The sequence below is a fragment of the Rhopilema esculentum genome, chromosome 8, assembly GCF_057945365.1.
Source record: "Rhopilema esculentum isolate cy_ngs chromosome 8, ASM5794536v1, whole genome shotgun sequence".
Taxonomy (NCBI): domain Eukaryota; kingdom Metazoa; phylum Cnidaria; class Scyphozoa; order Rhizostomeae; family Rhizostomatidae; genus Rhopilema; species Rhopilema esculentum.
This window is the reverse complement of record NC_142822.1, coordinates 7,172,632-7,200,548: the sequence shown is the minus strand read 5'-3', so window position 1 is coordinate 7,200,548 and position 27,917 is coordinate 7,172,632. Positions and strand designations below refer to the sequence as shown.

General features: G+C 37.4%; 2 protein-coding genes across 5 annotated transcripts; one reads left to right on the top strand and one right to left on the bottom strand.

Annotated features, from left to right (window-relative positions):
- The first annotated feature begins 533 nt into the window (after positions 1–533).
- On the top strand, positions 534–10,677 carry LOC135694401 (uncharacterized). Its single transcript, XM_065213126.2, has 2 exons — positions 534–1,732; positions 8,053–10,677. The coding sequence occupies exons 1-2, from the start codon at positions 1,241–1,243 to the stop codon at positions 10,144–10,146; spliced, it is 2,586 nt and encodes an 861-aa protein (XP_065069198.2). The 5' UTR covers positions 534–1,240; the 3' UTR covers positions 10,147–10,677.
- Positions 10,678–12,725: 2,048 nt separating this feature from the next.
- On the bottom strand, positions 12,726–27,844 carry LOC135694402 (neuropeptide FF receptor 2). 4 transcript variants are annotated; one of them, XM_065213130.2, is made up of 2 exons: positions 23,430–27,844; positions 12,726–20,102 (listed from the first exon to the last, which is right to left on the bottom strand). In XM_065213130.2, exon 2 carries the CDS (start codon positions 20,095–20,097, stop codon positions 18,997–18,999), a length of 1,101 nt encoding a protein of 366 aa, XP_065069202.2. In that variant the 5' UTR covers positions 20,098–20,102; positions 23,430–27,844; the 3' UTR covers positions 12,726–18,996. The 4 variants fall into 4 exon arrangements, with proteins under 4 accessions (XP_065069202.2, XP_065069201.2, XP_065069200.2 ...); XM_065213129.2 differs by having other exon boundaries at positions 26,935–27,843; XM_065213128.2 differs by lacking the exon at positions 23,430–27,844 and adding an exon at positions 21,112–23,418.
- Between the last annotated feature and the right edge of the window lie 73 nt (positions 27,845–27,917).

Sequence of the window (27,917 nt, the reverse complement as noted above, 5' to 3'; positions counted from 1 at the left end):
TAATCGAACAATTTTCGGTAATTCGAAAAAATTTAATAATTCAAACAGGTTATGTTTTCCCTTTTTTTTAATTATCTAGACAGTGAAGTTTTTCTTTATCTGAGTCAATTTTCCCACCAATACGACCAATTCATGCAACCACCACCAGTTCAGTTTGTTATTGAAGAGAATGAATCGGTTAATGTTAGCTATAGACGAACTCTCTTGGCAAACATCCCATGGTCTGTAGCTGGTGTTTGTGTGTGTCTGCTAGAAGTTTCATCAATGTCCGCATCTCGTCTGTAATTTTCTATTTGATTAGCTTTAATAGGTTGCTGGCAATTCAGTAGCCTTTTTATTGGTTAGCGTCTTGCTGAAGTTTGATTGCTTTCAGATTAGTTAGCGCCTGAAAATTTATCAGGCTTGTAAGAAACTCCTTGCTTCTCAAACATACATTTGAATTGGATTTTTAATGGGCCCGTCCCCCCCGAAAACCATTGGTTTTCAAAGGAAAAGTATAGCTACTCGGGGGGGTTTCTTTATTAATTTCGTTTCCGTTTTATGTGATAACGCTTTTTGTGGTTTATCTTGTAGATTTTGCATTACCTGGTCTTTGTTTGAGGAATTAGCAGCATTGCAAAACCGTTTTCCAAATATCATTTATTTCTGTAAAGTTTTTTTAATTTTCATCTATTTTCTCAGAAATATCACTCCATATCTGAATTACTTTAAATTAGATATAAGTTGTAATCGAAGCGGTGCCTGCTGCACGCACGAAAAATATCGTTTGCCGCATGAAAGTTCATTTTAGCAGGTCGATTCATTGGTGAAATAAGAGAAACGTTAATGATCGAGATCTGCCAATGTAACTAAAGTCAGCAGTACTATCATGCCTTCATTTATTATGTAAGACACCTGTTCCTTTCCAATTGTTTAGTTCTGATTGTCATCTGACAGAAAAGACCGTGTTTACTACCTAATTGCTCGATCGTTGGCCGAAGAAAGAAACTTGCACACCGAGTCTGTTGAAGTTGAACAGAGAAGTTTGCTCGAGATTCTGAAAATCAGTATTCGTAGTTCTCATGTGAATATGCCGAATTTTGCCACAGTGGCAGGATTAAATAAGAAAAACCACAGAACAACGCATGGAACTAGATGAGTTATGTCTTAAGCAAGGCTAGCTAGGGAAAGGTAGATGCTGGCATACGCGTTCGCACATAATATTAGTGCATATTTTCACAAATGAACAGTCTTTCTAGCGATGGGTGACGAATCCGATAGGCTGGTTATAAACGTTGGTGGAGTTATCTTCGAAACGTATATCAGCACTTTACAGAATATACCTGATACGCGATTGGCGTGGCTAACTGAAGGCCTTGATCCAGATCCGAAAAATCGCAAAGAAATATTTTTCGATCGACATTCAGGGGTATTTGTTCATATTTTGAATTATTACCGTACGGGCAAGCTGCACACGCCGACTGATATATGCGGTCCTCTTTTCGAAGAAGAGCTCAATTTCTGGGGAATAGATGAAAAGCAAATGGAGCCGTGCTGCTGGGAAAGTTTCACGAAGCATCGCGAGGCCGAAGTAAATCTTAAGAGCTTCGAAGGACCTGGCTTTGAAGATCTTCGGAATGCTAAACAAAGAAAACTTTCCTCGTTTAGCATCCGGGATGGGCTGAGCTGTAGAGAGCGCATGGACCAGATCTGGAGCATCGTGGATCGGCCTCATTCTAGCAATATCGCCAAGGTAAATCCTTTTTTAAAGTTTCCCTTTTCTACCCCTACCTTACAAAGTATTTATTACCTTTGTAGATTTTCTTGCACATCACTGCATCCAAATTTTGCAAAAAAGTTTATTAGTGATGATATATTTGTATCAATTTATTTTTGTTGCTCTTGTTAAGTTAGTTCAACTTTTTTAGCCATTTCACCCGATTGGGAAGTTTTCTCTATATTTCCTGTTGCTGGCAATTTTCCAGTGGCTCTTATATTTGGGAATTGCAGAACTTTTGAGGCCTGGCTCAGATTCTTTGTTTTCTTAAAACATGACTTACGTGATATTGAGAATGTGCTAAAAGTGTGCAAATGAGGAAATTATGTGACACAATTTAACCTGTTTATCAATACCTGCTTATAACGACAAACAACTTGTAACTGATAACGAATGCCGTGAAATTTGTTATTGTATTTCGAAACATACACGCCTAAAACTGTTACCATGGGGAAGCTCAAGGTGTTTTACTTTGGAATGAATTGCGCCATCAGCTATAGCTTCTTGGCACCATATATTGCTTTTACCACATTATCTTTTATAAATTAGCTGCTTAATCATGCTGGTAGCCTCATGCAGGCTCCGTTATACCAACATATTTGTTGTTCTGTTTTCATTCGCCTATCTGTGACAGGTAGCGAAAAAATTCACGATCAATCATACTGTAAACAAAATTGGATGGCTCTCGCGGAGATATAGCTGGGCGCTCGTATTCTACTCAGATTGTCAATGCGGTTTGATGGTCGAAGCAAATTGTTACTTCTGCTCATTTTCTGCTGTTGTCTTTAAATTTTGCGAAAAAATACTTCCAGATTCTATTTTACAGACGAAAGTTAAACGTTTGGCTACAGTCTGCTAAAGAAATTTTTAAAATATGTGTCTACTTTGTGTCTATATTTAACACTTTGACGCTTTTGTTTTGTTTATTATGCTGTCTTGGTGTGTGGTAAATTGCCACATCTGCGAACCTATTTTGCCAACTTAGCTGCGTTTCTTTCTATCCTCGATTCTAACCTTTGTTGTCACACAAGGCTCTTACCTGCCGCCTTTCATTTAACAATTATTTCTGAATGATATGAATGCCTTATGAATAGAAACCTTGCAATGGTATGATGCGATCACGCCCAGGAAGTGTTTTTCAAATACTAGTAAAATGATAACTTATAAATGATTTTTACAGTCCCTCGTGTCATAAAACCTTCAAGATGCTTCAAAAGATGGACATTCTTATTGATACAATTTTACTGATGCAGGTCTCTGCGTAAGTGTACTTTAGCCATGGATTCCAAGCTGAAAACACGCTAGATCTTCGTTGGTATCTCGCTGAATGTCTCAGAATAACCCTTTTATTTACCGACATACTTGTTTCATCTGTATTTTTTGTTTGCCCGCGTTGTTATGTAATTGGCTCCCATTTATTCTGCCTTATCTCTATGCAAACATTTTTCAATGCTGAGCAAATATTGCCGTATCGGTGTGTGAATGAAAAAAAGACCAGCTTGTTGATTTTTTTCTTCCGCACAAAAGTTCGTCTTCGCCTTTCCATACCTGCTCTCGTCTATTATTAATACTTCTCCGTGCATTCCTCCACCGAAATTTTGTCTCGAATACCTCTAACCAGCTTTTCATTTGTCTATAAACTCATCTTAACTTTTTCGAAGCAATTATTTATTTTGCTTTAGTGTGATTTAGATGATATACATTCGTAATTATAATCTTATTCCATAAGTCGTGTATGGCCTTTAATTATTGAAAGAAATCTTGTTTATGTTAATTTTCCTGAAAACTCAGCATTGGACTTCTCTTGTGGAAGGGAAGCTACGAACTGGTTTACTAAAGCTACAGTGTTTTGGTAGCTGAACTTTCTATTCCAGTTTGGCGTTTCGAGATGGTGTAAATATTTTACCAACCTAAAATGAATGTCTGCAACCCACGAATACAATTCAGCGAGCTTTCAAAGCACAAAACTCAATGTATCGTGGTGCTAACCTATTAGGAATTGAAAGCTCTTGTTGCTGTTGATTGTTCTCTGATGTTTCGTGCTGATCTTGTCCTTGTTTTCGCTACAAATATCAATTAAACTTGAAGCTTAAGTCTGTCGGCTTGAAATCTAGCATATTGTTTTCTTTGGTGGTATTTTATTCTAGAGGCTTCTAAGAATATTTAGTTTTTTTTAAATTGAATTGCCTTTTGAAAGATTTTCAAAATGAAACGATTCACAGAATACGTATAAGATGCTCCTCATTGACATATTCATTTCGGGTCTCTTTGGTCATCTTTACGTAGATGATCTGATAGTGGGGAAGACAATGCATGTCATTTCCTTCGCGTTCTTTCAACCCATATGCAAAGTCGCTTCAGCATTTTGTTTTTAAGCTTCGACTGTTGTCTGATAGAGCTTATTTTCAATATACTTAAAAGAAATTCGGACTCTTTTGATATTTGCCATATGCTACATTCCCGGGCAAAAATAGTTGAGACTTTTCAAGGAAATTTGATTTTCCTTTGGAAAATAACTTTCCCCCTCCCCCAATTAAATGTTGAATGCATGATTTTTTAGGAGAAATGAAGGAACTACAAATCCAACATTGCTTCGGGGGGAATGGGGAGATTCAAATTTCCATGGGCAAAGAAGAGTAGAAAATTGCAAAAATTGCATTTTGTCTCAACAATTTTGTCCGGTATTGTAGCCAATTGTTTAAAATTACATTTGAGAATGATGAATTTCATATCTTTGTAACCTCTCTAGGCCAACGTATCTAATATCATGACCAAAGAGACTAACTCCATAGTTGAGGATATCATTATTTCAACATTTGCGTTTATTAAGATCTTGCTGTTGCTACTATCACTTCTCACAATGAATTCTGGTCTGGTCACGTGGACCAAGAAACCCTTTCTAAGTCAATTCCAGCAAGTAGAAAAAACGAAGTTTGTCTCAGTGACCAAGAAGCATTATATTGTCCGCCTATACCAGAGACCGAGAGAGGATTCGATGAAATTATGCGGACATATCTTCGAAAGGTGTTCGAGGTGCTTGTTATACACCTTGCTATATGGTTGTGGTTTAAGACATTATGCTGTCTCTTAAAGTAAGCAGTTTCTGCAAGCTTTCACGCAAAGGACACTTCAGGCCTTTTCCAGATTTATTAATAAATCAAAGATCTAATTTACAAATCAGACTTGTGCATTGTTTACTTGCCACTCGAATACTGCTTCTCCTATCGTATTAATATCATTGATCCTATTTGAGGTGTTGTTCTTCCAAACAGTCCTATTAGTTCATAGTTTATAAAACCTCCATCTGGCTTTCTTATTAGCGCCTATTCAATCACTTGAACAAACAATCTACTGAGAAAACAAAGACTTGTCTGTGTTTGCGAGGCTGATTCTCATAATTATCCTTGCTGTTGAATGAAAACATTAAAATCCAAGGAGTACACAGCTTTACTCATCCAATTATGAATCCTATATTCCGACCCATTCACGAGACTTTGTAGTCGTTGTATACATTGTTCCTCGGCGTGGTGCTAAGACTTGTCACCGGCTGATGCCTGCCTTAAACTTAGGCCAATTGAAAAAAGGCCTTTTGCTTAATGCAGCACATGTTCTTGCTGATTATTCCGGCATATATTTCAATGGTTTTGATAAACAGAAACTTGTTCAAAGTTCCAACACTGAAATAAACATGTAAAGCAAGAGCACTGAAATCATTCATTTTAATTCAGAACTCATAAAATTTTTTTAGGAGTTAGATATGGCGACAAATGAATCAGCCTCCTTGCAATAAGGAACAAGAAGATTTTTCTTTCTCGTCATCGTTTCTCGAGACGTGTATTGAAATTTCTTGTTGCGAGCGTGTTTCTTTAAAACCAGTTTCTTCATGCTTTTCCTCACCAAACCAATCATTTCTGGTGGTAAAAAATTTTGAGATTCAAAGAAACCGTATTTACTACACACTGAAAAGCCGCTATTGTCTGAATTTTGCACACAGTATCAACTTCTTTTTAGTCTGAAAAGGTCTTACTTTGTTAACGTCATTTTTTACAATCATCGCCAAAACCTAATTTTATGGCCTTGTTGAGCAACCTGTGGGCTATTTAGTTTTTTCTTGAGTCTAGAGAAATCCTTGAAAATCTCCTTACTACCACAAATCACAGTTGCTGTTAATTCTTCCCGTGTTCGTTTTAAACGCGGTGAACCTGCGGTAAAACTGCGGTGGCAACCGCGCTGCTCATAATTCGCTAATGGTTGGCAACTTATGCTTAAACGCCAGCAAACTCGCTGCTGTATGAAATTATGACAGCAAGGAATACTAATGTACTCATGACGGTGCAATGATTCATATTACAGTTGACTCTAAAAGAATTCACGACTTCATAACTGCAAGTTTGTGCGCAAGTTGCTTTGCCTGCAATTTGCAAGGCTGTAGAAGGACAAGCCTCTATAGCTAGTAATGTTGTCTTATTTTCACACAACTCCAGACACTCATAGTTGATCAAGCGATGTCTAGCCGGATTCAACTTTCTATATTATTCTGTACAGACGTATTATTACGTCATTTTGTTTGTTTGTCATCTTTCGCTAAATTAGAATAATCGTCCAAGTCCGTGTGAAGAAACCCGTTTGTCCGATGTACCTGCTCTTTGCAGGAATTCTTTGCCATGCATATTTCAATATGTTTTCGCAGTTGTGTGGTTTTCCGGAACACTGCTGGCTAATCTGAATTTTCCAGGCTCTACTTACCGGCTGCCTACACATGTTCATTTGCCTTGCTAAATTTTTAATGAGATACATTGCTTACAAAATCAACAATGCCTTTCTTATGTAATTCAACTCGCTTTTTTATAATTAAACCCAAAACCATACCTCTGTATGTTTATAGCTGAACAATTGTAAACATTCTACTAAACTGGACGAGTCTCTGTTGCATTAAGCTTTCTTCAACAAATGATATCCAGAAATTCCAATGTTACCGTCGACTTTTCAAAATAATTTTTTGCTTGTTTACCTATTGGATGCTGCAGTCAAATTCAGCATTAATGTTGTTTATGATATACCGCTACCGCGTCTTCCATATTCTGAATATCTCGTGCACTTTTTCTCAATGATTTGAGTGATCTGATAGGTGCATATACTTGAAAATTGTAGCTGAAAAACATGTTTGGGCCAGAATTGATGAGCTTAGTAAAAATGAAATTTTTTCAGCTTAATCGACCTTTAGCTTCTTTCATAGATGGAAATCTATAGATGCAAAAGCCTTAGAAAGCTGCCAGGAGGGGCTGAGCCTTTTCTCTCAAAGTTCGAAGGGGGTGTTTGAGCTTAGCCCAGCATAGATTCCGAATCTTTGATTGGCTGAGCGACCAACATTCTCCACACTCCATTAGCCAATCAGAATTCAAGAATATGACAACAAACGTGCCGCGCAGCTAAATTAAGGCCTATTTTGGACGTTTTCATCACTACCCACAAAAATATCAACGTGTAAAATGAGCTGAAAGATGACCTAAATTTTTTTTTTTAAATTGAATCTTTAGTAAATTTATGAAAAAAACTGCCGTTGTTGCCGTTGTTCCCACGTAGTTGGCGTAGATGTATACTATATCTGAGCAAAAACCTTGTACTTTAGTCCAACTGGATAAGAGCTATCTTCTTGGAATATATTTGAAACCATGATATGCTATAGAAAGACCCTCTTACTATAAATGTCAAATTATTCACTTATTTCCAAGCTTCATACCTTGACGATCTCTTAAAGTATGTGCGTCACAAGTGTCAAACTCGTATTCTTGCCACAGCTACTTATTTCCGGTAGCTGCATGATTAAGAACCCATGCAATTTTTCACATCATAATTTCGTTGTTAGGCTGCTTGTTCCATCTGTTGTTTGAAACGAAATATGTTCGCAGAGGCTTGGTCAGGAATTTCATATAAGACTCTCATGTAAGACTCTTCATGTAAGAGCTGTTTTAAAATAATGCTTTCGAAATTGATGAATAAAGAAAGATGATATTTATTTAACAATAGCCCGTTTACACGGTGCCGGATCATTTTGAGACCGTCTTACTGAAAGGATCAAAAGTTTTGAAACCTAACCGGATCGATTGCCCAGTACTGATTGCCCAGTACTTATGTATATGCAAGACCTATCCGTATAACTTTTCCTCCGGAGCTAATGTTGTCCGGCATCGTGTTAACGCAGCGTGCAACAGCTTTTTTGCATCATCGTTCGTTTTTATCAGTTTTCGTGTTGTTATAACCATGCTTGTTTTTTACTATTCTCTATTCCTTTTTAGTATACGTCAATCTTGTCATGTTTCATGATCGTCTTGTCTGTCACAGTCTACTGCCTAAACACGTTGCCAGAACTGAAAGACTTGTCTTCTTGGATAAACACGCGATCAACAATAGACATATTTTGCATGTGCTGGTTTACTCTGGAATTTGCAATTCGCGTCATGGTATGCCCTGACCGGAAGGCTTTCGCGCAGTCTGTGAGTAACTGGATCGATTTCCTGTCTGTTATTCCTTCCTATCTGAAGCTGTTTTCAATCCAAGACACGTGGCTAATCAATCTGGTTATTATTCGATTGCTTAGATTATTTCGATTCTTCAAGCTTTCCTACGGATTGCAAGTATTGCTGCATACATTGAAAGCAAGTTTTTATGAGTTGGTCCTGCTTTTACTCATACTGTCAATCCCAATCGTGATATTCTCTAGTCTAGTCCACACCGTTGAGACGAACATGAACGGTTCAGAGAAATTTATTTCTATTCCAGCGACATTTTGGTGGTGCTTGATTACAATGACATCAGTAGGATATGGTGACATGGTTCCAGAGACATGGGCTGGAAAGATAGTTGGGGGAATTTGTGCCATCTGTGGAGTACTGATTGTAGCTTTGCCAATATCAGTCATAGGTAGCAACTTCTCCTTGTATTACGCGCATGTCCGTGCAAGACTGAAGCTGCCTTCGAAAGACCGTAAACTACTTGCTGGCAACATTCGGGGCCTTTTGAAGCAGCCACTCAGCCTCAGTTCCAGAGAGAGAGACCGGAGAGGTTTGAAGCGAAATAATATGCCAACGATAAGACGAAAAGGCTCGTCAAAAATAAGCTATAAGAATGAAACTGAAATCCAGGTTAGTCGTAGTGAATCATCTGGAGATGAAAGTATAGGGGAAACCTCTATGAATGCAGTAAATTCTAGCGAAGAGTGTCTCGACTGGGATTTTTTGGCAGATTCAAAGATGACTTTCCGCCAGGCGTCTTCTGGACAGCAAAGAAGCAACCAAAGAGGGAACCGAAGGGAGGCTGTGACGGCATTACTTCCGGGATCAGACAGTGATGGGCCTGTACCATATGAAGTAAAAAAGCATAAAGTCTGCCTTGGGAAAGCGAAGGGTGTTGGGAATGCACTGCTGCATGTTCCAGAACATGACAATATTGTCGCGACAAATGAGCAAAGCTCGCTTGAAGATAATTACCGAAATTTAGTGTCCTCTTTAGAATCGGATAAATCCTCAGTGAATGATGATTGTGACCTATTTATCAAAGAAAATGAAACCTGTTTAGTCGATAATACCGGAAGTGATCCAGCCTCGAGACGATGTTCTTCAACACGAGGCTCTAGCCGGAGAGCTTCAATGAAGTTGATGGACCTCAACGTGCTTCCAGACAAATGCGAAAACAAAATACTATCAAATGACAGAAGGCGCAAGGAAACGATTACTTCTATTGACGAGCCATTTTCGCATCAACACAAAAAGAAAAAAATTAAAAGTAAAAGACCGAGCAAGTTGCCCGATGCCAAAATCAAAAATTCAGTCCCTTCATTTGGACGAAGACGGCGAGATGGTATTTTCACATTAGAAAATATGGATAAAAAGACTTTCAATGGATATTTGACGGACTCAAGTGAAAGAGATGGTAGTCCGGTTGAACCACCTGGCCTAAATTGCTCTCCAGCAAGCCCTGGGTTTGAAAATCTTCAAAATTCGGATATGGCTGTGCTGTTGAGTGTGCCGAATTCTCCGAACCTTTCGTCTAACGAGAAAATCCCTGGAGAACTCATATCAAAACTGAACTCTCTTGCACTTTCTCAAAAAAGTGTTGACGGGACTATCAGCAAAGACGAGGCTGGTTTTGGTCTGAAATGTAAAGAGAAGCGAAAACTCTCAGGTCAGTCTCACATTGTTATTAAACACCTCCCACGAAATTTGAATAGAACAGGAAGAAACTTACATAAAACAAGGAAAATTTCCAGAAGTGAGTCAAATTTACGAACGTACTATCGAGTGTTCAATGACGTTCAGGAGCCAGAAAGACTGCCTTGTATACGCCATTACGCGAGCCATAGTGACGTCAGGTTGCTAGAATCTGGTGTCTAGCTCAGGCTTTTCTATTCATAGATTTTGAATCATATTATTGCAATTTGTAGGTATGGGTTGTATCATATATCTTATCTGTAAAAAGATCAACTTTTTGTAGTTCTTTGACGTTAAAACGAAATATTTCTAGAAATATTCATCTAAGTTTGCTTAAGCTATAATTCTTTAATTCTTTAAATTACTCATGGTGAGCAATTCTTTAATATGGCAAATAATTATATGAAAATCAACGCAAGTGATGATATTTGAACCAGACATATCTTGTCGTCTTTTTCTCTGACATTAAGTAATGAAAATGTATTGGGCTAAACACGCAAACAACAATCAATGCCGTCGCCTAGGAGCGAGTATTTTGCTACTGACGTAATATGCAATCATGTTGGTAGCGCTCGGGGTCAAATAGGGAACGGGGTCAAATAGGGAAATCGGGGTCATATAGGGAAATCGTTAATAACTCCAAAAATTGGACAGATATCTCAAAACCAACCTCAGAATTGGATTCGGCATGCCTCAATCTACCTTTTAGATGCTTATTTAATTCAACTACGGCAATTTTTACAGAATAAATGATAATGTTTTTCTTAGCTTGATGCGTGTCTCCTCCGTAGCGACGGGAGCAAATAGGCAAAACACATTGAAAAGCATCGATTTAACTAAAAATAAATAGCAAAAGGTAGAAATATCAATATAAAATACACATTCTCTTCATATTCATCCAAATTTCACACATCCTGCAACGAGGGTTACAAGTTTTCTCTAAATAAATCAGCTGAGTGATCGACGCGCTCGGGGTCAAATAGGGAAATCGACATTTGGGGTCAAATAGGGAAATGACTAAAAACTGCAAGAAACAAGCACGAAAAAGAAAACTAACCTCATTCCAAGGCAATGAGTAATTAAATCTGCTCTTTCTATCCGTTTGTCTGCTAGAAATCAAGCTATATCGATAGATAGATACAATTCAGACAACGTTCGACACGCACTTAGGCCCTTGTTTACAGATTGATCTCCTCCACAGTTTCGGGGTCAAATAGGGAAACAGCTGCCTACAGCAATAGACAAAGGTCTATTTCTGTGTAAAATAAGGAAAAATTCGGTTTAAACTTTTCAGAATCCCTTTCTTGTTTATTTGCTTCCGATGTCATTATTACAGCAAAAGCTTTAGTATTTTTCAAATGTTTGCTTTTCCAAAGCCATTTTAAAATAAATAATCTAACATCTCTACATGACATGATAACAACTCTTAAAGGCTGATACATAATTAGATTTTCAAATGTGAAATATCTAGGTGATTGGGCTTCATTTTGTACTTCCTTTCAAAAATTTGGAAAATATGTTTTCCAGCTTTCATGATTATTATGTTTCATCTCAATTTCTAGTAAAAGTTGTTTGTTGTCGAGGTCTCTTGGTCGTACGGCCTATGATTTTAACCCTTTTCTTTGATTCTTGCTGCCTAACTGCTGCTAAAAAACAAACTCCTTTTTTCCTGGTGTATTCAGAGTCGTCACTTGAGGGGGGTAGGATGGGGTTGTTCACCTTTTCGCAGGGCAAAACTGATTTTTGCAGGGCAAATGTTCTCTACCAACGGATCTGTTTTGTTGCTTTTCTTATGCAACTGTAGCAAGAAAGTAGGTTATGCTTGTCATTTGTGACACGAAGTAGAAATTGCCAGTTTGATCTTGGGCTAGATGGAATAGATTTCTAAATTGATTCTGATTTCCTTTTACCTTAAGTGTTAAACCCCTTTGTTTATGTTTGTGTCTTACAGCCCTTGGTTTATTTTTGTGTCTTGTTTAAAATCCATACTAAAAAGACCAGCACCGCTTGCCAGAAAACTAAGACACTGTAAACGGGGCTATATGGGTAAAAATTTGATGGAATAGTTATGCATATTTGGGTTGCAGATGATATAGGGTGTATTGAATAAATTCCAGTAGGTTTTCAAACTTGTGTTTGCCATATGAAGATTATGTCATCGATAAATCTTCTCAAAACATTCCACTACGCCCCATCGGGGCATTGCTCAAGATATGTTGTTCTATTGTTGTCATGAATATGTTGGCAAAATTTGGGGCAAAGGGCTTCCCCATTGCGGTGCTTTAAGGGAGGTTAATAAAATTTACCATTACACTCTTCTTTATAAGAGCCAGTAAATTGCAGTTCAGGCTTGTTGTTCTTAATTTTTTCGAAAATCTGACGCTGAATTGTTCTTGATTTGTTCTTAAATTTATAGGGTATAAGCAGTGCGATTTCTAGCTTTTCGCTCTAGAGAGGTGTCCAGGCCTCATTTGCCAAAAAAGTGCGTGAAAAAACATATATTGGCTGCCATGTTTAAATATTCACCGAAGAAGCATCCAAATATGGCAAAAAACACCTAGTTTTTCAGATGAAACATTGTTCAAAGTTACATTTTACAGTAGCTCAGCCTCAGCTTGTTCTTAATTTGTTCTCAACTTTTGACCAATTTTGAAGCTCATTTTTTTATAAAATTGTTCTTATAAAAAGAGAGTGTAAAGGCAACATAATTATGTTTGAGAATAAAAATCACCATATCTTGTATTCGATATGCTGCAGTGGCTTGGTGGCAGGGGGGCCATGGGACCACGGCCCCCTTGACTAGAGGAGCAGTTGGAGACGTATGCCAAAAATGTCTTCTATTACTTTGCACTCGGAACGCCAAAAAACCTGAGTGTAAGCTAAAGATCTTCTGGCCTGATTACATTAAATGCACCCTGGCAATCAATATAGCAGCTTCTTGTTATTAACATCGATGTGAACCAAAGGTCACTCTCTCTTTATCTAACGCATGAATCCTCCCCTCCCAAATTTTTTGAAAAAAAATCGATCGAAATGTCTATTCTGAGCGGTGTAGTAATTTGTGAAATTTTAGTCTGGGAGATGCATTTTTAGCGATTCGATTTCGTGGCACCTCCTCTGTCCGATTCAATAGTGCGATTCAATGCTTGAAACTTACAAGAAGTTGAATGATCTAGTAACTACTAAAGAACAAGCCATATTTGTATATCATACATTCGATAAATACGATGAGACTAAGCTGATACTAACTAAGGATAAATATAAAACTAAGGGCTTAATAGTAGAGATGGGCCCACAGCACCACCTCTACAATAGAAGGAGTGGATGTTGGTAAATCTTTTAATTAAAAAGCAATGATTACTCGATGATGGATAGATTGTAAGATATGAAAATAGACAAACATAACAAGAGGAATTATGACAATTAAAAAATAACAACAAGAGGAGTCATTGACAAGTGAAAATTGCGTGTTCTGCTCATGACAGATTTGTAAAATTTAATGGAAAGGGGTGTTAATAAGCGAAATGGGGGGGGGTGCAAATTCTTCTGAAATTTATACACCGGGGACCCGTCTATTAGAGACAATAGAGCAACAGAATGAAGAAAATATTTCCCCAATAATCGTACAATTCTTGGCTACTTTTTATGTACATTTGGTAACTTGAGATGAAGAAGAACCAAAAATTTTTTATCTAAGGCACTCCGTGTTTAATTTTTTTGTAAAAATGAAACTGATGAAAAATAAGCAATACAATTATTTCGTTAGGGGGGTTGGATTGAACCTCTCAACGCCAAATAAACACACCAATGTCCAAGGTTGTCTCAATCATTGAATTGTTTGCAATTATCCGCAACCGTGAAATGTTTCACCAATATTTAGCCTCCTCCTAAATTTATTTCAAAATTTGGTTTGAAAATAATAACAAGACAAATGGCACAAATGTCAGAAGACAGGGCTCCTAACAATTATTGGCTTTAGGCAGCTGTTTCCCTATTTGACCCCGAAACTGTGGAGGAGATCAATCTGTAAACAAGGGCCTAAGTGCGTGTCGAACGTTGTCTGAATTGTATCTATCTATCGATATAGCTTGATTTCTAGCAGACAAACGGATAGAAAGAGCAGATTTAATTACTCATTGCCTTGGAATGAGGTTAGTTTTCTTTTTCGTGCTTGTTTCTTGCAGTTTTTAGTCATTTCCCTATTTGACCCCAAATGTCGATTTCCCTATTTGACCCCGAGCGCGTCGATCACTCAGCTGATTTATTTAGAGAAAACTTGTAACCCTCGTTGCAGGATGTGTGAAATTTGGATGAATATGAAGAGAATGTGTATTTTATATTGATATTTCTACCTTTTGCTATTTATTTTTAGTTAAATCGATGCTTTTCAATGTGTTTTGCCTATTTGCTCCCGTCGCTACGGAGGAGACACGCATCAAGCTAACGTAGAAGAAAAACATTATCATTTATTCTGTAAAAATTGCCGTAGTTGAATTAAATAAGCATCTAAAAGGTAGATTGAGGCATGCCGAATCCAATTCTGAGGTTGGTTTTGAGATATCTGTCCAATTTTTGGAGTTATTAACGAATTCCCTATATGACCCCGATTTCCATATTTGACCCCATTCCCTATTTGACCCCGAGCGCTATCAACGCTGCTCGTAATATGCCTTCTTTGCAGTGGTGTAGTCAGTTTTCGGCATCAACAAGGAGGTCTCAGCCCCCTGAGCCCCCTAGCTTTACATCCCTGCTTCTTTGATACCATCATTAATTTATGGTGACTCAGCTTCCGAAAGTATAAAAGAGTTGAAAATTTGATGGACAAAAGACTAAAGCATTTAGAGCTGTATCGCCGAAGATTTTCAAAATTTGGTTTAGTCCTTGTATTTCCAATCAAATTAAAGGCTTTATTCCTCATCGCAGAAAAGTTAGAGTTTAACATATTCTCGTTTTCTTGTCCTTTAATTAGGCCATCTGCCTAAAGACTAGTATTTGAGGAAAAAAGCATACAATGAACATAGACTTAAACTTCTGAGGATCAGTATTTTCAAAGCACATTTGAGAGCACATTCGTCAGCAATCTTGAATGCATACGTCATTACCATGCGTTCACAGTGTATCATTAATAGTGAGGCGACGTTACTAACAAAATGACTAGCGATTCTCCAACTGATCTCTTACAAGATCTCTTTAGACAATTGCGCCTATGCAATGCGCTACTTTTGATTGAAGTTGTGTTATCGAAGTTGTGTTAGCTGACTAACTTACTCTAAAATTCGTAATAGGCTTATGGGTCACGTTTAAATTGCCCCAACAGTAGAATATCGGTGCATCTGGAAATGAGTGTATATGGTGTTGCATTCACTGCCAAACAGTAATGCTTTGATTCATTATCCTGTTTAATAGAAACCCAACTGAATTCCCCAAAACATGCTCCAGGTAACAGGCTTTCATTTCGGTCTATGTTGGCAATTAATTTGTTGGAATCATTTCTCTTCGTTGTGCTTTGGGCATTCCTTAAACGTGTCTTGCCGTTAGACAATTCAGCTTAAGTTTTACATTGTCAAGATACCAAGTAAACAGGGATGTTGAACAGAAATAGAATGATATAGCAACCAATTAATAGGACTAGATAGTTCAGGATTTTAACCGATAAATAGAGGCTGAATTTAACTTTAGCAATTTATAATTAATATTACTGATTGAGTCTCGTGCATTTTGCGTCTTCAAAATCTTGATTGAACTCGATATTCGATTAAACTGTAAAGCTTGAAACAGGGGCGGATCCAGTAAAAACCTGACTGAGTTCCAGGCCAAGGCAACATTATTATTCATATTTATGCATTTTGGTACCATTCAGGGGGAGGGGTAGGTACTATCCACTCACCAACTCTAGACTCTAGATTTCTTTCCGACAAAAAACAGTGCCTCTGTGAAAATTTTTGCAATCCCCTCCCTTTTTCAATACCCTTTTGTTCGTCTTGGATGCCACAGCAAAGTTGTTCCCTTTTTGTTTTGCTCGAAATTTGTTGTTTTGCCTCCGTAGACATCAGCCTATTCATCAAAATATGGTGTTCCGTCTGAGCATAGGTCCTCCGTGGCATCAAAGGCTGCAATTTAAAGAAAAAGTAGTTGATAATCCTGGAAAATTAACGATACTTCCTGGTTTTGTCTCAAACGCTTAATAATCTGCCAGAATGCTGCGAGGGTCGTGAAAATAAGACATCTGCAGTTGCAATTTCGAATTCAAAGTTTCGCAGTTCCACAACAGCTCTGAAACAATAGGTAGCCAATCATTCACTGGCTGTTGTACAAATCTCTTGCAAATATGGTATCATTTCTGAGTTCCAGATGCTGTTTTGACTGAGTTCCATCCGTGTTCCAAACAAAAATTTCATCGTTTCAATTCATTCACTTCCGAGGCACAAAACGTTTATTTCCAAGTTCTAGGATTGACTGCTGTTGTCCTCCACAGCGTCTGGAAAATCGTTTCCAAATCACGACCGACAGAGAAGGAAGGAAAAGGGAGAACAGATTACATCAAACTGGTAATTTTAAACTTTTGAAGAGACTATGATAAAACATAGAATTTTTAGGTTACTTGTTTCAGGCAACACTATTTTAAGCTATATGTTGGAAAACTGACTGAGTTCTGTGCACCATGGAACTCACTCTGGATCCGCCTCTGAAAGTGTATGATTTTCTTGGTTAAGTTCAAAACGAATGCAAAGCAAGAGTAAGCTAAATTTGTGTAGATAAGGAGAATATATTCAAAACAATGCTATCATTGCTGAGGAACCAAACTTAAGAGATGATAGAAAAGAAGAACGAATTCATTTTGGTCCGTAGCTACCTTGCTTGAAAACCTTATTACAGAGTTTATCTTCTACTTCTTCCTCTTCTTCTTTTGTCTTTTTTTGTTCCACTTCTTTTGTCTTATTTTCTTCCTCTTCTTCTCTTTTCTTACTTTCCTTCCTCTGCTACTTTTTTGACTTTTTTCCTTTTTTTGCTATTGTTCTCTCCTTTTTCATTTGTTTTTTTCTTCCTTTTCTTCTTCCTTGTCTTTCTCTTTTTCTTCTTTTCCTTCCTTTTTGTCTTAGATTTTTTCAGTCAGGGCAAGAATAACTTTCTTTATTCTGGTCGCATCAAAATATGTTTGTTTCAGTGATTAGGTCATCCAGCAACGTGCAAAAATGACGTGATACCCAAAATAAACACACAATCAAAGATACGAAAATTTTATCAAAAATAGAGCAAGGAAGAGTTCAAACATTTCTCTAAAAATATTTCCGAACCTTAACTGCTGGCCTAAATATCTCAGGTAAGTAATTTCCTTTTGGGAACATTCGATATCCCAGCCACTAGTATTGGACACAGTAACGTTGGCATTTGAGCCATGTTGATCCCACCCCTTACAGTCTGCTAACCTAGAGCATTCTGGGCTCTGCCTTGATCTACCCCTACTTAGCACATTGATTAGAAAGTGCTAAGTAGGGGTAGATCATATTTTCTAAGAAAAGTTAACCTGGTACAAAGAACTGAAACGAGGCAAAAAGGGCGCGGTCTCGCTGGCAACACCCATTACCCTTCCACTCTGCAGTAGCTGGCGCCACCACTGCCACAAGTTTTCTTCCGGTATGTATAACAGTTGCGGAGATATTTTTAGAAAAACCTTTTTCAATAACCATGAGTTACCCCATGATCCCCACGGCCCCATATCCCAGATTTGTATTCGGCTGGGTGACACCCTATGAAAAGGAAATATTCGAATGGGTTTCGTCGTTTACGAGTTTTTCTTTTTTGGATGTTTGAAATACTGCCGCTGATCACGACTCAATAAACTTGAGTGTATTTTGTACTTATTTTATACTGAAGTAAGATCAAGAGCAAGAAGATGTGAAAATATGAAAATCGAAATTAAATTATGATTTCCTCCTGGTAAGCACCATTCAAGGCAGGTCATATTTTTCTGGTTTGCTAAAAAGAAAGTTGGATCTAGCGAAAGCAGTTCGGCAAGGTGATGCAGAAATCTCCTGATAAATGTTCGGAAAATGCTTTTATTTGGTCAATAAACCGTATCATTTTGATCTCTTGCGAGTACTAGAAACGATAAAAACTTTGAAAAGAGCTCTATCATCTTCGGCACATTTAGCAGCAAAATTTCGATCAGCGATTATTTCTATGAGCACGAAATAAGAGTCACAATCTCCGGTTTTCTGGCTAAAGTGTAGGCAGATAAGGGCATGTAACGGCTAAAGATTGTTCTGCCGTTACATGTCGTGACCTGGCAGTAATTCTTTAACTCAGTAGCTGACCCAAATAAAAAGCAGTTTCCCAAATTTATCCAACATTTGAAAAATGCTGTCTCCTTGAGTCAACAATCTTATTCAACCCTATAATCTATTTGAAAATGTTTACGTGGTTTTCTTTGAATGAAATTACAAAGCAGATGAATGGGTCGAGCATTTTTTCTTGGACATGGTTTTCTTATGAGTTCATTTTGAAATGCACCTTTAAGATAGAGCAAGCCCTTTACTAAAACAGCATCGCCCGCTATTGTGCTGTTCGTATGTACTTTGTTACCCAAACAATGGGATCACTTCTTGACCTGCCAGACTAAAGCACAGAAAAGCCTTGCTTTATTGCTTGTTTCACAAATATCTGTATTATAAGTAATGAGTATCGTCAAAATTAGCTTTCATTTATTGAAACAGTAGATAAAAATGTCCCTGGAAAGAATTTCCAAATAACGTGAATATATGCAGCCAATTAGTTCTAATAGAGGTAAATTAAGTATAAACGATATAATCAAATTAAGAAAAGTGTTAACGATGAGATCAATTCTAAAAAACCAATAGATTTTACTAATTATTAAATGATAACTCAACAGTCACGCCTACCTCTCCTATCAATACAAAATAAGTAAATTCAATATAGGACAGAAATATGATATATTCTATCTGAAGACGATGTTGTAATAAAGAAGCAGATTTTCTAGATATCTGCCGCTACGTATTCTCGTAGATCTCTTCTTCATGTATGCAATGCATTGCCATTGTTTAGAAAATCGCTTTCAGCAATGACGTCACGAATTGAAATACTCTCCTGAGACCTCTTTCTTTTGAATCCGTGCACGGCACGATATTTTACGCGATGGAATATCATCCTGAACGGGCTTTTCAAATCTCCTAGCGTCCCGTAGATTACTGGATTCAATGCCATTTGAAGAATTAATAAAAGGTTGGATGCTTTAAACAAAGATTTTTGCAAACCCAATTTCATTCTGGTTAGGTTTCCAAAGGAGTGCCAGAAGAAGAATATATGTTGAGGAGATGAGCAAATTGTATAGACGCCAACAAGAGTGATTGTCATTCGCATGATTTTCTTGTGATAGCCTTTGTCTCTCAGCCGGTATTGTTTCAACACCTTGAACATGTGCAGACTCAAAGATATCGTTATACACATCGGAATCAACACCTGTACAAAAAATATAGTCGTCCAGTAAACCCTTTCACTTTGTAAAGTCTCCCATCGCTCATAGCAATAATACACGCCACTCCCGGGCGGGAATTGATGAGCAACAACAACAAACATGAGCGGCATACTCAACACTATGGCAACTAACCATATAACGGGAACAGATATCTTCACGATAGACGCTGTGTCACTTCTCCAGCGCAGAGGCTTCGTTACGCCTCGATGCCTGTCTATTGTTATGGCAACTAAGGTGTAGATAGAGGCAACAAGCGAGGTTGGTATAACACAGTAATTAAAACGGCAAAAGACCTCTCCCATAGTCCATGTCATGTTATTCTCGTTTTTGATGACCTCTACAGGAACGTAAAATAGAATGACTAGCAAGTCAGCCAGAGCCATGTTAAGAGTATACCAATGCACGGCTTTGCGGAGATGTCTATTTCTTATTATGACGTAGCATGTTATTAGGTTTCCCATTAGGCCAATGACAGCAACAACAACATAAACAACTAGAAATATCGACTTTGACAACTCGCTTTCCACTTCAACCGTTATAATGGATGCGTTGTTGGTCCCTAGCGTTGTTGCATTGACCACAGTCGTCATAAGTGTTCGCGTCGTGTTTCGCGTCGGTTGAAGTGAATGGTTCTGCAACATTTTGCCTGGAATGAAGAAAGAATGGTTGAAATTTTGCGGAATATTTTGGAAATTGTATGTCAATCTTGATACGATTTTTTGATGTTTTGTTAAACTTCAGCTGCGCTTTCCAAAGTCCTATAAAAAAACAGGAACATTACAGTTCAGTTCTGTTGTTATTCTATTCACATCATCTCCCAATAAATACAAGCTGAACCTTTGCACATCCTCCGTAGACTTTATTTAGTTCTTAAGCACACTTTTGGTACCCTGGGTACCAGACTCGCTATATATAAAATAAAATAGAGAGCCAGACTCTATTTTATTCTATATATAGTGAGTCTGGTATCCAGGGTAATCTTTTGGTTACTGTCAACTGTAAAAGGACTTCAAAATGTAACTTAGCAGTTGAAGTGTAAAATAAGTGCATCTACTTGAAAACGTGAGGTAGTTTAGAAATATCTTTCAAATTTGATTAATTTGAATTAAATAATATTCAGTTTCGTCGGAAGGAAATTCACATTGGGGAGGGGGGCTGCCCATTGTGTTGCTCCCCATTCAGTACACTGTACTATACATTCAGTATATCAAGGAAATATACTAAAGTTTGACAATTATTGCCCCCCTCCCCCCTTCCGACAGCCCTGATATAACATCATAGTGCTCATCCTTTAAACGTGTACTCAGTATGTATGAGATTGGCAATGCTTTTCTGGAGTTCGGAGATTTCTGAGAGTTATATCCCAAGCCTTGACCATCTCTACAATTTCTAGTTTCCAGGTTTCCAATTTCAAAGACAGTTTGAAAACAAGGCTAAAAAGTAATTAAACGTTTTTTCTTTCACATGGTTATCCACGTATCTTGCCCTTTCAATTATTTTTGTTGTTTAGATAGCATAAATGACTACTAGCCGATCGCCGACCGACCAAGTCTCGCGCATTTTGCGCAAGTCTCGCGTCTAGAAGATGCAGGAAATAATAAAACAGACAATAAAAACAATAGAGCTAATTAGGGAGAACAATAAATCTCACGCACTTGGGAACATAAACTTGCCAGCTACGCCAATGAATCTACGATTCCTACCTTGTACCTTCTCTGCTACCCGCCTATTCCTGTGAAAATCTGCTGTAAAGACATGTCTTCTGGATACTTCCTTGAAAACCTAATGGATTTGATGCTTACTGCTATAATCGCCAGATTTATCTTACAGAGACTTACCAAATAATTCATTGAAGATTGATATTAAAGATCGAGTAAAAGTGTGATTTAATTTCAGTACTGCATTCACGTCATTGCTTAAAATTATGTTTGTTATCCATTTTGGTTTGTTTGCTCAAACCGTAAATATTTACAAAAATTCTATATTTGCTGGTTATTAGAAATAATTAAGAATTATTAAAGTCGTATTAACAATATATGATAAAGAAAAACATGTTCAATCACCTATTACTGCAGCTAATTAACTTAAATAAATCTAATACAATCCGATCTGCAATGAAAAGTTTATCCTCTCATAAGACTTCTGTGAAAAACTCTCTGTGAAAAGCACAGGTATTTTGATAATCCTTGCTAAAATGGTTTCTTTCTATGTTCTGTTGCCTGGCCTAAATGAAATACCTTCTAATCCATAAAGAGATCACATCGAGCCAACTCGTATTTAGATTTTCCTTTTGTCGGCTGTTTGTTGTTTATAGATCCATGAATTCTAATCAATCCGCTGTTCCAGTCTCGGTTATTTCATTGAATACAACTCTGTGATTTCACAGTATTATGTACATATTTTATTCAATACCGGTCACACATAGATGCTTGCATTTCATGGCAAACTCGTCCTTTATTTTTGTTAATCGAAATCTTAGGTTTATTCTTTTAGAGAGACCTTAATCCTGTTTGGACGCCCAGCACGCTGCGAGAGATAGGTACATTTAAGAAGAACGCAGCTTCGTGGTCTTAAAACGATTAACGATTCCGTTTTTCAAATACATAAGACAAATGAATGGGAAATATAACTGCTGTGTTATGAGAGAGGCAAAAACTGGAATGGTTGAATGAGTCATTCAAACAATATGTTGCAGATGACAGTACAGTTTAAGTAATGACAAAATTACAACCTAACGTAACTGATTCATACCAACGAAACACCTTGGATGGCCTAGGGAATCCAATCCTCTAAAAATCAACTATGTTGAAAATTCTGCAAAATTGCTCTTTTCTCAAGGCCTTATTTCAAGAGTAGCATTTGCGCAAAGCTAGTTTGCAATGGTGTTGGCTCCATACAGAATAGCAGGAGGGCTAAACAAAACCTTTGTACAAGACCAGTTTAATTACCTTGAAGTTTCTGAAAAGGGAAAGCTTTTAGAAAAAAATCTTACCTACTTGATAGTTTTTAGGTTACAATTTTTTTCTTGTCGCGAAATTGAACATAGTTACGCATGTTTGTTATAGGAGAAGTTCATAGCAGAAACTGTGAAAAATGAAGCAGTCATTTATGTCAATGAAAATTAGCAATCATTCCTTTATTCGGACCATAACTTCTAACGAAAAGATATGAAGCGTTCATATTTTTGAACAGTCCGGTACGATTCAAAGCGTTCGTGAAAACTCTGAATGTTCCCCCTTTTGCAAGATGTTATCGATATGTTTATTAAGAATATTCCTTGAGACAGGCCTTTGATTTTATTTGTTTTGTGGCAGTCGAAACGCATTGTAAACACAACTGGGTGTTTTAAATCAATTGATTACTCGGCATTTGATGTCAGAAAGTTCACGCGAAAAGCAGATGTTTAGCGTTTTTAAAGGGTTTTGCGCGACCCGACATGCTTAGCGGTAGATATCTTTTTGTCACTTGTTGTGCTAAGCAAGTGACTTCAGATTAGAAATATCAAAGTTTCTTTCGCTCAGTCTAAAGGGAATTTTTTATTCGCAATTAGTTTACTCTCCTTTGAAGGCAATTCGCTTTCATGTGGTGCGGGCTGAAGGAGGCAGATTTCAGCTGTAAATAATTTGGACATTTTGAAGAAAAAATTCTGCCATTTTCTTAATATATACAATAATGTCATCAAATTTGGCTGAGCTTTAGGTAGATATATGCTCTACAGAATGAATGCTTGTTTTTGGCAGAAAACCCCGTTGTTTCCATGGAAACGAGAGGAAGCTGGGGGCACTAGATTTACTCTAGGTACATTTTGGTTTATTTATTTTCTTTAAAAATATTCCGATAACTGCCTAAATCAACTTAAAAACAAAATACGAAAAGAAACTTTGGAACAATATATCTGAATTGGCTTTTATGTGATTATGTCACAGAAAAGCAAATAATGTTTATTTGAACTGTGATCGTGTGTACCACTTACCAATTTAATGGCTTTCCCATTCACATCTTTTATCGCAGAACGAAGCCCGTCTGAACTTACACGCAATTTCAAAAGAGCGAGATCCTCGTCTGTACCGTTTTGTAGAAAATTAATGTCACGACAAATGGAAGCATTTTATCAGTGGGGTGTCATTAAATGAAACAAAGTCTTTTTGAATGCGCAGTCGAGCAAACTGCACATTCATCCTGAGATATGGGGATACGATTCATTGATTATTAGGCAGAACAAAAAGTAAGTCTTTTTATAGCTCTTGATGAATAGTAAGGGAAAATTGCTTAGGATCCGTAACCAAATTGCCGGGACTTTATTTTGACTCTTGTTTCGACATCAGAACATGTAAAGGATCGAAATGAAATCGGGTGTCCCTCTTGATTATAGCAGGAACACCTCCGGAGAGGTCCAAATAGATGGCTGCGGCTCAACGAGCTTCAAATGCGCATTTGGAGGCAATTTTTACAAATAGAGGGGCAAATCATATCATCAACGTTGTAATTGATGTAAAGGATCCAATTTTGTAAATCAAGAATTTAAAAGTCCGGTGCAAATGGCGTTATAGCGACTTAAGTTCAACTTCTTTATTTTGACTCCTTAAGATATCGCGCTTCCATCGTTGAGGAAAGGAAAGTAAATTAAGCGTCTAGAACAAAAAAGTCTTTGGAGTTTACATGTTTGGCCTTCACGGTCGCAGAACAAAGCAAAAGATATGATGGTGACAAATGCAATCTTTGGGAGGGAGCTTGCAGCAAAGGAAAGAGAAATTTTCACCCTACAGGTTGGGAAAATTTGAAGGTGTAAGCGAGCGTAAAGGTAAGCAGATAGCTCATAAATTTTGCGAAAAATTTTCTTATTCAAGACGCGAAAAAATTTATATTGATTAAGAAACTTTTATGTTATTGAACAAGAAAAATATTACAAGTGACCCAAAATAACTCTCTCAATCGAATCATACTAACTTTAAAGTCTATTTTTGAAAGGTTTAAACAAGTAACTTAAAAATTTGATTTGATGCAGGCTACTAAAGGATTTTGATTTCTGCAGATGAATTCAGTTCTGTTTTCTTATCAACACTATACAGCATAGAAATGAAAATGAATTGGGGAGGTCGTGCAAGAAAAAGAATTAGAAAGGTATTCTTATGTTTCAGCGCTGGATTCGTATGTCAATGCTTTCAGTTAGATGATGTGGGAAGACAGATAAGTTGAATTTTTTTAAACAATGCAAAACGAGTATACTTAAAGGCAATCTGTCACGACGTTGATTGATTATAAGAACAAAGGGATTTTTTATTGTTTCCAGTCCCCCTTTAATTTATCGCATTGTAAAAAATATGTCGGAGCGCTGGAATTGTGTTTAGACTATTGTTCCATCTATTGTTCTCGTTAACCAATCCACAACGAGACAGATTGCCTTTAACGAGAAAATGTTTTGTAGGCATCTTTCCAGATCGCAAGAAACTGCTTTGCCTGTCGCAGAACCCGAGCCAAATGCTTTGCAAATCGTGTCAGATTTCAATTGACTTGCTCTTCAGTCTGGACCACTCCATATGCACAAGTATCTGGGGTAAACTTACAAAATTGACTAGGATTTGCCAGGATTTGCTTGATTTTACAAGTTTTTTTCTCCTGCAGTTAAAATCTTCGTTTTTACAAATAAAAAACGCCGAATAATTCAAAATTCGAAGGAAAAAAGTTATCGAAAATTCATTCGTTATCGAAGTTATTGAAAAACAAAAATTCGACTATGGAAAATTCGAATGATCGAAAGTTCGAATATCGAGAGCTCGAAGTATCGAAACATCGAGCTATTTAAAAGTCTCGAAATTTCGAAAGCTCGATTCATCAAACGTTCGAATTACCAAAAATGAAATGCTATGAAGTAAATTGTTTGTTGTTTTTCTAATTTGATCTTTATGCTTAAGGCTAATGAGTATCGGGTATTGACTTAAGCATTTTGTGCGCTTTTTGGAGTTAATTAGTTTGATTAAATCGAAGGAAAAGGGTAAGGTGACAGTTAGGTAAATTCGGCAGTACTTTGTCATTAAAAGAATATTCATACTTTGGTGTTCCACGGGGATGTTGTCTTGGACTCTTTTTTTTATTTTTCCTAATAAGGGCCAATTTGTCTAAAAAGACTGCCAGATAGCAATGCAGGTTGAAGACATCAGTATCTGAACACGATGCCCAACAAAGAATTTAATTCGTTAAGGATATGGCCCCAGAGCAATAAGTTCTTTAAAATCCCAGATTGTCTCGGAGACACAGGGGATTATTTTTGGATCTCGCTCTATCTAACCTATAAAACTAGTGCAATCCCTCTCTTATGACTTTGATGGTTTCAAAGTGGAAATGTTTGATAACGTCAACAACCTAGGGAATTCATATTGCTCAACCATTAGCTAAAAACGGATGAAACTATTTCTTAATGATCTGAATATTGCTGTGCCACAGGATTTTTTAAATGTGCCAAGAGGCTAGTTCTTAAGAATACTTTTGTAAATGTATCGTGAAATTGCTGAGTCGCATCTCCATTACTGTTGTCATGCCTGGTTGGCATTCAGAATGGGGACTAATCGCAAAAGCTACAATTTCTTAAAGCTAGAGTTGATCAATGCTATCTTTTTTTTATTTTTTTTCATGTTATCTCAAGGCTCGGTTTTCTTATGAAAAATGAGTGTGTAATATAAGAAATCAAATAACGGTCCTGAAACAATAGTAATCAGTAAGTAAGCGTAATTAATGAGACCTTTCGAACGACAGGTAGTGATTCCACGAGTTCACCTAGGGGATATACCCAGTCCACAATGTCTTGAATCATTAAATTAGGCAAACCAACTCCTAATCGAAATTCTTCTAAAGACTGTGTAAGCAGATTCTAACACAGCGTTCAATCATATTGTGCAGTGCTGCAGTGCATGTGAACCAGTTGCGTGCAAGTGTTTGTGATCTCAGTTATGGGCAATAATTACTTTTTTTGCAAAGCACATGTTTCCCCAAAATTTGCAATGTTTGCACTGCCGTTCGAATGTGTGCAAATATGGGAAGTTCGATTGCATTTGAAGAAGTCTGCTTGACGTTTGCAGTTTGTTAACCCAATTATCAATGTTGCAAATGATAGACCACGGATGGAACGCCCTGTAGTACGCAGCCCCTAAAAGACTGGCGAAACGTTCCAGCCCCTAGTTGCTAATAGAGATACTCTACGAAGAACAACTCGTCATGTTTCACCATAAGCACCATTGCTTCTAGTTTAAACAAGGCATCAGAACATTATACTCAGCTAAATGCACCACTTTTTCCTGATTTTTTTATCAAGATATGATTTAGCGAATTTTCTACGAAGTTGAACAGTTTTTGATGGTAGACACAGAGCCTTTCATCCCCTTCATGAAAACATTTTCATTAGCATGCTTTCTATTGACATAAAGTCAGAGAATTAATTGTTTAAAAAACTATATGGAATCTTTAGTAGTTCTAAACGAACCAACCTCGTTACAGAAGCATGGTATATTTCTTGAACAGTATAGTTGCTTTATTCTAGTAAAACTGGATTTCTTGAGTTTCAAGGAAGCATGATGCCAATCCGTTGTATTCAAATGCTTTGGCGCAACACTGCCACTCTTTGCAGATGCTCTAAAATGCCAACAAGGTATTGGCATAGCGGAAATCCATAGATAAGCTTTGTAAGGCCTTTATTTAAAATGTCGCCGATTTGTTTGTTCGAGAATCAGCGTTACAATTGTCATTCTTTGCAAAGAGTTTTGTCTAATCCTTATGTCAAATGCATGCATATTTGGTGCATATGCGTATGGGTTCTAAAGGACATTCACTATGATCATAATCACCATTATATTCATGGCCATTATCATAATAATCAGCATGATTATGTTTATCACCACCTCTGCCGTCGTTATAAACATTATCATCGTCACTTTTATCCTCATAATAATGACGGCCGCCATAAAAATTACCATTACCCACCATTCAGAACCACAACTTGTCATGGTAGTACTATTGACCTTAGTAATTTCATCTTTGCATTTTTGCTGTTATTTTATCCCGATACATCCATTTTATCCCAGTACTTAGTGCTGATCCAAGATTCTTTTAAGAAAATGTGCACTTAAACCTCAAGACCCTAGGGCAATTCGCCAACCTGGCCTACTCTCAGTGTCCCTTAGTGTCATCATCTTTGCTGGCCACGAGGGCACCTAAGGTATAACGACCTCTTCTCAGTCAATGTCGATCCTTGTTCTTTACTTGCTACCTCCTGCTAGTAGTGCTTGTTATAGTCTACTTCAGCTTTGATTGAGCCTCCGAACCCATCCAATTCCTCCCACATAATAAATTCTGAGTGCAATATTCATCGGGAGTAAAAGGAAAGTCAGAAATAGACGTATATAATTGTGCAGGGGAGGGGGGGTGAAACACTCACTCATGAGCAGAGGCAGTCTGATATCATCATAATTGC